The 12,303-nt window shown below is 54.9% G+C and overlaps 2 protein-coding genes across 2 annotated transcripts; one reads left to right on the forward strand and one right to left on the reverse strand.

The window, feature by feature from the left end:
- Positions 1-839: 839 nt before the first annotated feature.
- Positions 840-2,594, reverse strand: LOC123252753 (tigger transposable element-derived protein 1-like). The gene has a single exon (XM_044682001.1). It carries the CDS (start codon positions 2,592-2,594, stop codon positions 840-842), a length of 1,755 nt encoding a protein of 584 aa, XP_044537936.1.
- A 158-nt stretch (positions 2,595-2,752) lies between these two features.
- On the forward strand, positions 2,753-11,092 carry TMEM109 (transmembrane protein 109). Its single transcript, XM_044680045.1, has 4 exons — positions 2,753-3,264; positions 8,534-8,775; positions 9,423-9,525; positions 9,808-11,092. The coding sequence occupies exons 2-4, from the start codon at positions 8,542-8,544 to the stop codon at positions 10,197-10,199; spliced, it is 729 nt and encodes a 242-aa protein (XP_044535980.1). The 5' UTR covers positions 2,753-3,264; positions 8,534-8,541; the 3' UTR covers positions 10,200-11,092.
- The last annotated feature ends 1,211 nt before the right edge of the window (positions 11,093-12,303 follow it).

Raw genomic sequence — 12,303 nt, forward strand, 5'->3', positions numbered from 1 at the left:
TCATAAGAAATAAGTTCTTCAATTCTTTTCTCCCCACCCTGGCTTCAACCATCAGTTTCTAGTAATTCCAGAATCACATTAAACTCTTATCTCATCATAAACTGGCAAACCATCACGCCCAAGATTCCACTGCTTTTGAATGATACAGTATTCTTATCTATATTGTAATGACCTGTCACTGTGCCTGGGCCTAGACACAGATGAGGAAAGCCACTTCCCTTCCCTCCACAGAGAGGCAGATTCTGTGGGTATGGGATACGGTGCCACCCTTCAGGGACAAAACCTCAAAGTAGTCACTGGTTTTACTTAAAGGTTGTTTTTTTTCTTTTTACACTGAGGTGGATGTGGGAAAGGGTAAAAACCGAGGGCACCAATAAAAGTTATTCTGTAAAAGACTGCAAGCTCCTTGAGGGCAGGGACTGCTTTGTTTTTCTTTTTATGCCAGTGCTTGGGCAGTACCTGGCTCTTAGTAAATCCATCAATTGATGCCTGCGGATGGTTTGATGGTCTGTTATAGCTTTGTTACCCTAGTGCCAACTCAATGCCTTCATAGAGGAGCCATTTAATAAATACAGCAAGTTATGCTATAACTCAGCTTACATATCCCTAAAAATCACTTCCCTATGCAAAATCAAGGCAAAAAAGCCAAAGGGCTTATGGGGTAAAGGGGGTTAAGGGTAGCACACTGAAAACCTTTGAGACACATATTTAAAAAAAAAAAGAAACATAAAAAGAAATGGCAGCACAGTTTCATACATGTTAAATGGCACTTCACCTTGAAAAAGACCTGAAGTTTGCTTGTTGAAGCGGGTTCCATCTGAAGGGTTGCAGCCTATGAATTATTTTGAAGTGGCTGAAGGAGAGTTTTCTGATTTCTGATGGGTAACTGGAATACCAGATGTGGATGGGGGTAGCTCACTGACTTCTTGTCTCCTCTGTAGGGGCTTAAAATATACATATAATTTCTGCTGCTTTGCTAGCCGCCTCCTTTCGTATTGAAGTCGCCTGTATGGTTCCAAATTTGTCCGGACACCCCGAGCCACTATTCTGCTGCGCTCAGCATTGTAATCGTTGTCTTCAAGCCACTGCAACTGTTTTTCAATAACACTTAAAACGTCTGATAACTGTGATGTGTCCAGCTGTCGAGGTACAGCCTTGTGGCCATCCTCCTCTTCATCCTCTTCAGCCTCTCCTGGCCCATCCGCAGCAAGTTGTTGCATGTCTTCTGTGGTTAGATGGTCAGGGGGGGACTCTAGAAGCTCATCCACGTCCCCTTTCTTGACCCCCTCAAATCCAACTTGTTTTGCCAGATCAACACAGCTTGCTTTGATTTTTTTTAATTGCTCTGAGGGTTCAAATCCTTTAAAATCATGGATCAAGTCCGGGAGCATTTTCTTCCACACACGATGCAAGCACTCTTTGGTTACATCATTCCAGGCTTCCACAATGATATCAATGGCCATCTTGATGTTAAATCTCTTCCAAAATTCTATTACAGTTTCTGCATTTTCTCCTCCAGTTGCAGCAAGTAACATCTTAAATGTTCGCCTCAGATAGTAAGCCTTAAACAGGGCTATCACCCCCTGCCCGAGGGGCTGGATAAGGGAGGTGGTTTCCGGAGGCAAAAAGATGAATTTGACATTCGGGTTGAGTTCAGCTATGGTCAAGGGATGGCTCGGTGCATTGTCAATAATTATGAGAATCTTAAAAGCCAAGTTCTTTTTCTTGCAATAATCCTCTAAAACGGGGAAGAATTCAGCAAAAATGTCGATGCAGATTTGGGCAGTCATCCATCCTTTCTTGCTATACCTGTAGTGGACGCCTAGGCTGGCCTTCACGATGCCTCTCAAGGCCTGAGGGTTGGCAGAGCGATAAACCACAACGGGCTTCAGCTTCAGGTCTCCGCTGGCATTGGCTCCGACCATGATGGTCAGGCGGTCCTTGGCTGCCTTGGGGCCCGGGCTGTGCTTCTCAGCCTTGGCGATGTAGGTCCTCCGAGGCATGCGCTTATAATAAAGGCCCGTTTCGTCGAAGTTGAAGATCTGGTCCAGTGTGTAGCCCTCTTCCTTGACCAGCTTCTGGATGAGGGCGGGAAGCTCCTTAGCAGCCTTGAGCTGCGCACTGGCCGCCTCACCCAGCAGTTGCAGGCTCTGGAAGTTGTAGCGGTGCTTGAAGCCGCTAAACCAGCCGCAGCTGGCCCGGAAGGGCGCCACGTCGGCTGGGTTGGGCGCCTTGCGCTTGAGGTCAGCGTAGATGGACAGCGCTTTGCCCTTGGCTGTCAGGAAAGTGGTGCCCGAGCGCTTGCCCTCCATCCACAGGCTCAGCAGCCTCTCCATCTCCTCGATCTCCTTAGGCCGAGCGCGGATGGACTTGGCCGCGCTTGTGCCCGTGCCCGTCCGGGACGTCTCTTTGATCTTGACGGCGTTGTCGCGGATGGTGCGCAGCGTGGACTCCTTGAGGCCAGTGGCACGGGAGATGTCGCATGTCCTCTCGTTGCCCTCAAAGCGCCTGATGATGTCCAGCTTCTCTTTGATGCTCAGCGCCTTCCTCTTGCCGGTCCCGCCGGGCAGCTTGGAACCAGGGCGCTTGGACATGCTGGCCTCGGGTAGACAGAGAGCGTCGCCCCGGCGTCTGGCCCGACTTCTCAGAGCGCCCCGGGCCGTACGGGCCCCGAGACGGCGGCCAGCTGGCGGGCGGTCTGCGCCTGCGCGCTACCCGGAGGAGCCTGGCCGTCGTCTTCCTAGCTGTTTCTCGAGGGCAGAATGGCACCGGGAAAACGCCAAATGCCCGGCGCCGGGCTAGGCCAAAGCGTCCCCTAACTTGTGAAGGATGGTACAAGAAACTCGCGTTATAGCAGAACTAATTGTCCCTTTAAATGGAATTACAGGGAAGGCGAGGAATTGAGGCGATTTGGGGGCTGGGAATTGTCCGCACAGAGCGCATGCGCCAGATGCCCGGCCGGCGAGGGGGGGCTCGTAGCTCCAGTTTTTTTTTTTTTTTTTTTAAACGGGTCACAACGCATGCGCCGAGTCGCGGGGCTCTCGGCTGGGGATGCGGTCTTGGAAAAGAGCAATTGACGTGTGGGGAACTTTTTGACGCAGGGCGCAAGCGCAAGATGTTCCTTGCTTGGGCGGGCGGCTTTCCCTCGCCTCCCGCACCGCGCAGGCGCAGATCGTAGCCGAGGCACCCAAGTTGAGGCGCCGAGGCCGGCTGCTGCGCGGTTATAGCGGATCCCCACGTGAAGGACAGACATCGCTGGCGCCCGTGAGTCCGGTCTGAGGCGGGGGTGGGTCATCTCGAACCGGGGAGGCTGGACGCCTGGAGACCATGGTCGTGCGGGCTCGCATATGCGGAGTGAGGGACGCGGGGTCTGTTAAAGCGAAGCTCAGGGAGGTTGGGGGGCCGGGAGGGGTAAGAAAGGGGACCTGTTGCTAGGCAACCGGGGTGGCGTTACTAGGCAACCACGGCGCCCCGGAGAAAGTGTATCCTGCCTTGGAGGGAGGTGGGCAATGCCGGGGAGGGCGGGGCGGGGGAGGCGCCCCAGTCCGGGGTTCTCCAGAGCCCTGGACCCTTAAGAAGCGTCCCAGCAAGGGTCTTCTTGACGCCGGACCCAGTCTGCGCTCCCTGCCGCGCTGGGGCCGCCGCCCAACAGGCTTTGGCAAAGATCCCCGAGTGCGAATATAGCTCTTGTCCCTGACCCTGGGTCTTCCCCCGCGACAGCTGCCAGGCAGCAACTGTCTGTTAGGGGGTGAAGTGTCTGGCCCCGGGCTGCCAGGACCTGGGCAAGGGGGGAGGGGGAAAGAAAGGGCCTGGAGTCGCTGTTGGGATCACTAGGATCTTAGGGAGAGACCTGTCCTCAGGTAGCACTAGCAACGCCCATGCCCGCTCTGCTCTAGGACTGTGTGACCCTGGGCAAGTCGTTTGCTGCTGGGGGCCTCTCTGGCCTCATCTTTCAGAGGAGGAGTTGGCCTGGTTCATTGAACTGTTGTCCTGGAAAGGCCCTCCCCGACCTTTCAGTTTATGCTCAGCCTTTTCATAAGGACATTCACAGCCCTTAGAGTAAGTGGTATGTCCTATTTTCTGCTGGTGGTAAGTGCAGGAGCTGGGATCAGAACTCTTGTCCTCAAGTCCAAAGCCACCCATCCTTCCACTGCCTCCGTGGCTTTTTAAGCCCTTGCAGTAGTAACATTAGGATTGGCTGACCCGGTTCAGTCTTGTCCAACTCTTCATAACCCCTTTTGGGTTTTACCTGGCAGAGACACTGGCATGGTTAGCCATTTCCTTCTCCAGCCCATTTTACAGATGAGGAAACTGAAGCAAACAGGGTGAAATGACTTGCCCAGGGTCACAGGAGTAGTAAGTGCCTGAGGCCATATTTGAACTCAGAAAGATGTCTTCTGGATTCCAAGCCCAATGCTCCATCCCTTGGGCCACCTCATTGCCCTCAACAGCATTTATTAAGCCCCCTGGGAGAGACAGTCCCTGCCTTCAAAGAGCCTGGATTCAACTGCCTAGACTGCTTTCTGTCCCAGTCACCTCACTGCCTGCCTGGCCTTCATTCTCATCCAGTTATTGTTCTAGCCCCAGGTCTCTATAGGCTTCCCATTCCTTGCCCGAGTTCTCTTCCTGCCCGATGAGCCAGCAGAGGGCAGCAAGTAAAATGGCCTTACCGGCCACCCAGTGAGTGACTCAGAATTCAGAGAAGCCAGAGGCAGAAGGAAGGAACTGGGGGCACCAGGATGAGCCAGGCTGCCCCACCCTGCCTCGCTAAAGAATTCGGAACCTCCCCTGTGCTGCTGGCCAGCTAGTAAAGGCGGCTTCACCCCCAGGAGTGGGAGCTCATGCCCCTTGCTACCTTAGTAAAGACAGGCGTTGCCTCAGCCCTTGACACAAACCCAGGAACTCCAGGCCTGGCTGCTTTAGGCACTAATAGGTTTGGCTTTCACAGTCGGGTCATATCTTGGTTGCTTGTCTATTGTTTGTGGGTCTTTGTTTGAACATGTTGATGGTTGCCTGGTTAAAAGTCTCTTGCTTCTGGAGGGCAGGGATTATGGCTGCAGGTACAGCTCCCTGGAAGGAGCACAAAGCTGGGAGTTAGGAGGCCCAAGTCTAGGCCCAGCTTCGCTGCTAGGGAATCTTTTTTTTTTTTTTTTTCAATCGATGGCCCTTTGTTGGGAGATCAGGTCATTCCCCAGGATACCCCTCCTCTCATCCTTTCCGTCCCTCAGCGAGCCTTCCTTTGTCACACAGATTAGAAAAAGAAAAACTGTTTGATTCTGACAAGCCCTTCTGTTTCTTTGAGCCTTGCTCTTCTCATCTGTAAAATGGGTAGAATGGACAGTGGATCTGTGATTTCATTGGTATCAAGGATCAACGAAAGAAAGAGCTCCTTTCACAAGCAATTGCCTACAGCAGTGAGAGGCTAAATGACCTCTTGCTTAGTTCAGGACCACACAGGCACTGTTTGGCAGAGGAGGACTCAAAGATCTTCCAGGCTCTCCCTCCACTACACCATACTGCCCTCTTTGATCTCCTAAATGAGACTCAGTGACCTCTAGGCTCCCTTCCAGTTTGGAGGTCCTCACGGTAGTTCATCTAGACTGAGTTCCTCCCATGGCCAGTGCAAGGGCTTTAGGGGCAATGTAGCTATGACCCCTGTCCTTAAAGAGATCTGAGAACCTCTTTTGCTGGTGGGGCATCACTGCTTCTGTTTGCTGAGGTGAGGAAGAATAATGGTTCCCAGGCAGGTTTTTATTGCCCATAGTTAGCCTAGGATGAGGCTGGGATAGAGAAAATGGGCCAACAGCTGAACTGATGTACCAGGCTTTAGGATATTGGGAAAGTGGTTGTTTCTTGGGCTCTACTGGGGTAATTGCTTGGGGTAGTCTCGCTAATGGGCACCAGCTGGCATCTCTCTGGAGAAACTATTTCCAGACCAGTCTGCTTTCCTTGCCTGCTGCAGACAGTTGGCTTCAGAGTTGAGGCTGATAGAGCAAGCTGAGGAAAGGTGATCAGATCACACCGACCTTCCAAAGTGGAGGAGATGATATTTGTTCCTTCATTCTTGGAGGAGGTTTCTGATATTAAAGCTTAACTCAAGATAGCAATCCTCCAGTGCAAGGTCCTGACCCAGATGCCTCCGCCTTTTGCTTGCCTCATCTTCTGTGTGTTGGCAGGCACTGGCCATCTGTCCCTGGCTCACACCAGAATTGGAGGCTTTCTTGGGCCAAGTTTCCTTCTCGTGGATTGCCTTTTTAGCAACTGTTCCCAGGCCTGATATCACTACAGGCAACAGGAGAGGGAAGAGCTGTTTCTGGGCCAGAATCATCCCTGGACGTTGTTTTTGCCTTAGATTCTCCTCCTTCAAGGCAGGAAAGGGGGGAAACACTTTGTCCCCCTCCTTTTGGTGTTCATGGTCTGGGATTTCTAGCTAATTATTTGACTTGGCTGTCCCTTACCATCTAAGCATCAGGTGAATCATGGAGATGCCCAGAAGTTTAGATCTTCCCTTGATGCCCCTGCAGGAAGAAGAAGAAGAAGAAATAGGACCCTGACAGTGTCCGGCAGCTCAGAGGCCTCAAGCTGATCTCCAGGCATTTGCTTTGGCTTACAGTTGCTAGGGGGTGGAAGTAAAGGCTTGAAATTCTTCTTCTTCTTCTTTTTTTTTTAAACCCTTAACTTCTGTGTATTGGTTCCTTGGTGGAAGAGTGGTAAGGGGTGGGCAATGGGAGTCAAGTGACTTGCCCAGGGTCACACAGCTGGGAAGGGTCTGAGGCCAGATTTGAACCTAGGACCTCCCATCTCTAGGCCTGACTCTCAATCCACTGAGCTACCCAGCTGCCCCCCCGCTTGAAGTTCTTGAAGTGAAATAACCCTAGCAGCCAAATTCAGCTCTTGAATACTCAGGGTGCCAGAGAACTCACCACATTCAGCTTTCCAGCCTTTTCCTTTGCTGGCTTTTTACATCCTCTGGGAGAATTAGGGCTTGGGCTGGAGGTTTGAGGACACCCCTCATAGTTAGGCCCTTTTTATGCTTATCAATCTGCTGCACAATTTAGCCTTTGAGGCACATGGACTAAGACCCGGAAGCAGTGGGGTACACTGACAGGACACTGCTGGACCTGAAGCCAAGAGGTTTGGGGTTTTGATATTTGATGGGTGACTCTGGCCAAGTCATTTCTCTGCGCCTTGGCTTCTTTGGATAGTGATAACTGTGGTATCTGCTCCACAATATTCTTGGGACTCTTACATGAGGTCAAGTATGTAAAGGGCTATATAAATGTAAAAGTTCTGAATGTTAGACTGAAGGTATCGAGCTGGACAGAGCCTTTGAGGCTGCTGAGTCTAGCCTCCACAGGGCTTCAGATGATGAGATGGTGGCGCAGGTCTGAGTGACAGCCAGGATTTGCACCCAGGTTCCACATCTGTGCTCTCTCTGTTTCTGCCCATTTTGTTCCCTGCGTGCAGACGCATCGCCAGTTTAGTAGGGTCTTCCTTAATAAATGCCCACTAGCTGGCATAACAGCGTCTGAAGAAGTCTTTCTACTCCCATTTTGTGTTTGAGGCCAAGCCATCTTGTGTGATTGTCAGCCCAACTTTCCACAACCCATCTCTGCTCGGACCCTTCTGGTAGCCTTCTGTGACCGAGCTAGTCACTGAACTACTTAAGGCCCTGTTGGGCATTGAGGTGTAACAGTAGATGGAGCTCGGGGCCTGGAGTCAGGAAGACTCATCTTTATTCAAATCTTGCCTCAGACACTTAGGAGCTGTGACTCTAGACAAGTCATTTCACCCCATTTGCCTTGGTTTCCTTATCTGAAAAATGAGCTAGAGAAGTAACTCTGCCAGGAAAACCCCAAACGGGGTCAGGAAGAGCTGGACACAACTGAAATGACTGAACAAGAAGGCCCTCTGCCATCTGGTGCCACCTCACCTCTGTAGCTTTATCTCACACTTAGTCTCCCCCAAAGAAGCTCTGGGCCAGCCAAAGTAGACTGATTCCTTGGGAGCCCTGCTATTATCATTCTGCTCTTCGTGCCTGGACTGCCTCCCCCTTTGTCTCTACTTAATAAAATCCTGCCTTCCCCTTAAGGCCCAATTTTTAGGTCATCTCTTCCATGAAACCTTCCTTGAACCCACCCTCATCCTTGTCAGTAGTGCTCCCTCTTCCTTGGACCATGCCTAGCTCTAGGTTTAGACATGGGCATCCTAGTCTCCTTCCCTCTCTGATCTCCAGACTCGGAGCTCCCTGAGGGCAGGCACCTCATCTTATTTAGTTTCCGATTTTCCAGGATTTAGTCCTGGGCGCTCAATTGCACATAAAGAAAGGCATGAAAGGGGAGCCCAGAATTAGCTGCCTGTGTGTAGTTTCAGTGCAAGTCCCCATGGCTTCCATCATACATGCTTTCCCAGCTGGCACCTGGTCTTTTTCCAGAGTTGGGGTTCCTGTACATTCGGCAGGAAGAAAAGACTTCTACGGAGCTTCACAGACCAACGCCAACAATCTGGATAATGCTTTTTCTTTTTCTGGCAGGCATAACCATGATGAGGTCGGGCAACAGATTCTCGGTGGGTCGAATTATGCCAAGGGCACTCTTGGTGGCTTTCGTGGCCCTCCTCCTTGTCCTGCACATGGCAAGTTCCCAGCAAGACTTTACTTCCAGAAAGCAGCAGAAGAGGGAGTCCTCGGGCGATTTCCTGTCTCAAACAGGGGCGGCTATGCGGGAGACTATGGATGCCTGGATCGGGCGGGAGATCATGCACGCTGTGACTGAGGTAAGGATGAGAGGGCTGGCTTAGGAAGAGGGAACCAAAGGACAGGTTCAGGTAAGGTTACAGCCGTCACTTCTAGGCCCAGTTTCTGTTGGATTCCGAGATCCCCCAAAGTAGGTGTTTGGAAAGAATAACGCAAATGCGGGTCACCAAGGGCAGGCTCAGTGGTACGTGGAAGGCCGCCCTCTCCGGTGCATGTAAGTGCTCCCTTCATCATTTTTCGGGTCCTGCCTTTCCCCAAGGGACAAAGGGCAGGGGAAGAGCCAATCCATTTGGCAAGTCTGCTCAGCTGTTAAGTCAGACTCATCTACCCGGGATCCAAAGACTTCATTTAGCAAAGTGGGAAGAGCCATCCCAAGAGGAGAGTGGGACTTGACGGAAGGGCTTAGGGCTGGCATTTCATTCTTCTCATATGGCATCTTAACTGCTCCTCCATGCATGGATGGTCACACTGGGCCAATGATCCCATTGAATGGTGTCAGTGTTCACAGGAGGCTCAGGGAGTGCCCGGCCACTGAAAACGCACGGGTTCTTCAAAGATGTGACCTCCAGGGGGCCTTTGTTTGGGCCTGCCTAGGGACTGGTCTGAGGGAGGAGGGAGACACACCGTCCGGCCTTCCAGACTCACCCGCTGCCCTCCTCTCTCCTAGACCTCGTCTCAAGTGCTCTGGGCCATCTCCTCGGCCATCTCGGTGGCTTTCTTTGCTCTCTCTGGAATCTCTGCACAGCTTCTGAACGCCTTGGGGCTGGAGGGTAAGTAAGGAAAGAACCTTTCTGTCTGGTGGGCCAGACAGCAGGGCCCTTGGGCCTTGGGTCCTGGCGGGGACTTCTGGCCTTTTTCAGGCAGTTTGGTAGTCATCCTGCTGCTCTCTCTGCTGGAAGATTGTAGGCCTTGGAAGGATGCAGTAGTAGCTTCTGTCCCTTCAGGGACCAGCCCCGTCCCCCTTCTCTTCTCAACGTTCGGGGGAGAGGGAGGAACACGTCCCCCTTTAGGCTCTGTGAGTGCCGCTAACGCTCTCCCTGCCTCCTCCCCAGGTGACCACCTCACCCAAGGTCTGAAGCTCAGCCCTGGCCAGGTCCAGACCTTCCTGCTGTGGGGAGCAGGGGCCCTTGTTGCCTACTGGGTGCTGGCCCTGTTCCTGGGCTTGCTGTTGGCTCTGCTGGGCCGGATCCTGTGGGGCCTGAAGCTGTTCATCTTCCTCGTGGGGTTTGTGGCCGTGGTCAGGTCTGTGCCAGACCCCTCTGTCCGGGCCCTGATGCTGCTGGGCCTGCTGACCCTGTATGCTCTGCTGAGCCGGCTGACCGGCAGCCGGGCCTCGGGAGTGCAGCTCGAAGCCAAAGTTCGGAGCCTGGAGAGGCAAGTGGAAGAACTCCGCTGGAGGCAGCGCAGAGCCGCCAAGTCCTCCCGGAGTGCCGAGGAGGAGTGAGGGGCCTGGGAGTGGGGAGGCCGGGGAGTCACACCAAAGAGCCGAGCTGCTCAGGTCAGGGAGCCCCTCCCCCTGCCCGCTCCCCCTGCCCTCCCTCCCCAGGGGCTCTTCTTGCCCTTCTCCTTGGCCCCAGCCCAGCGGCCTTGTAGAGCTGGGGAGGGCCTGCCTGTGCTCCATCTCCTATTTCTGCCCCTTAAAGCACACCACTGCCGTGGACTTGGCACAGCCCTCCAGACTCTGGGGCCATGGCCGGACCTCCGTGCAGCAGGCCCTGCCCCTCCCTCCCTCCCTCCCTGTCTGTCGTCTCTCTGTCTGTCTCTCACAGTCTGTCTGTCTCTGTCTCTGTGCTGTCCCGGGATGCCAGCCTTTGGTGCCCTCTCGTGTCGGACCCCGTCCTTGCTTCCCTTTGGGCCTCTCGGCCTCCTCGGCCAGCAGCTTCCCGGGTCCTGTGCACCACCGCATGGTGGGGAGGACGCGAGAGCTGGGCCCCGAGCTCTGGGGAGGTTCCATTTGGGGCCGGGCCGGGTGTCAAATCTGTGACAAGTGCCTTCAGTCGAGCCCGCGGTGCCTGCTTCTTGCCTGCTGTCGTGTAGGGACGTGTATTTGGGGGTCCTGAGCCCAGGAGGGAGCAGCCTCCCCGACTCCGGACCCGCTCTAGCCAAAGCAGCCCCTACGGAGCCCAGCAGCCCGAGCCAGCTTCTCCCTCCACCCCCCTGAACCCTGTCCCAGCCCCGGGGCCGCCTGGGACGACCTTTGTCCTGGAGCTTGTCTCCGCCGGCCGGCCAAGGGGGCGCAGGGAAGGGGGACCTCTTTTTACAGACGCTCATTGGGTTTTAAATTTCAAAGAATGCTCGCTATTTTATCTCGTTCCATATAAAACGTGTTTAATCCTAGCCTGGGTCGCTCGTCATTTCGGCCTTTTCCAGCAGGTGGTGCCAGAGGCGGGGCGGGGCGGGGCGGGGCAGAGACGCCAAATAGTTCCATTGGCTGCCACCAGGGGGAGCGTGGAGGAAGGCGCCGCGGGCACAGAGGGGCCCGCCCGCCCCCGTCCAGCTGCGCCTGCGCAGTACGGGATCCCTGGGTTGGGGCGGATGGAGGGTGCGCAGGCTGGCTAAGCTGGAGGATCCAGCCTTCCCGCCCCGGGGGCTCACGCACACACGCATACCTGCCACTAGCCTTCCCGCGCGCCCGTCCTCACTAGGGACAAACCTGCTCGCCCCTTGGCAGCGCGCGCACACGCACGGGACAAGCCCCTCCCATTTACCCTCCGAATACTTGTGCGCGTGCACACAATCCTAGAACAAGCCTCCTCCCATGCACACACACACCTGCCCGGGACAAGCCTTCCCTCCCCGGTTCCCTAACGCTCTTGCACACACATTTGCTCCCCCGCCCCCTCCTTGCACGCGCACCCGGGACGAATCCTCCGTTTCCTGTTCTCTCCTAGTACATGTGCAGACACACGTGTGCACGCCGACACACCTAGAACAAACCTGTCCTCGCCAAGAAGAGCACCCCAGGACCAGCCTTTCCTCCCGCGTTCTCTCCTAGCACTCTCAGCACACACGTCTGTACCCCGCCCGTGCTCCCTCCTTACACACACACACACACACACCCGGGACGAGCCTTCCCTCTCTAGTTCTCTCCTAGCACTCTTGCACCCACGAACCCCAGCTGCTCGCCCCGCCCCCAAGCCTTCCCTCCCAAATTCTCACCTAGCACTCTCGCAGACACACTTGCACCCCCTCCTCATGCTCCCTCACACACGCACACCCCTCTCTCCCACGACCGCGAGGCTCCCCTGGGTCAATGCCGGAGTCGCAGTTCCAAGCCCCGGGCAACTCCACATCCCGCTCCTCCCCCCGCAGTCCCGGTCGGTTGCCCCTCCCTAATCCGGGCCCCTAAGGGGCGGGGAGCGGGGGCGGGGAGCGGGAGGAGCCAGGACCCTGGGCCGGGCATTTGGAGGGGGTGGGGTGGGGAGGGAGGCCGGTTCGCAAAGACCCGGCGGGTCGGGGGCGGGGCGTCCGTGGCTAGGCCCCTCCCCCGCCGTCCGCCCGCTCCAGCTCCATTGTCTGCTCGGCTCGGAGCAGCGGCGGCCCCGGGC

Source organism: Gracilinanus agilis, chromosome 6, assembly GCF_016433145.1.
Source record: "Gracilinanus agilis isolate LMUSP501 chromosome 6, AgileGrace, whole genome shotgun sequence".
NCBI lineage: Eukaryota > Metazoa > Chordata > Mammalia > Didelphimorphia > Didelphidae > Gracilinanus > Gracilinanus agilis.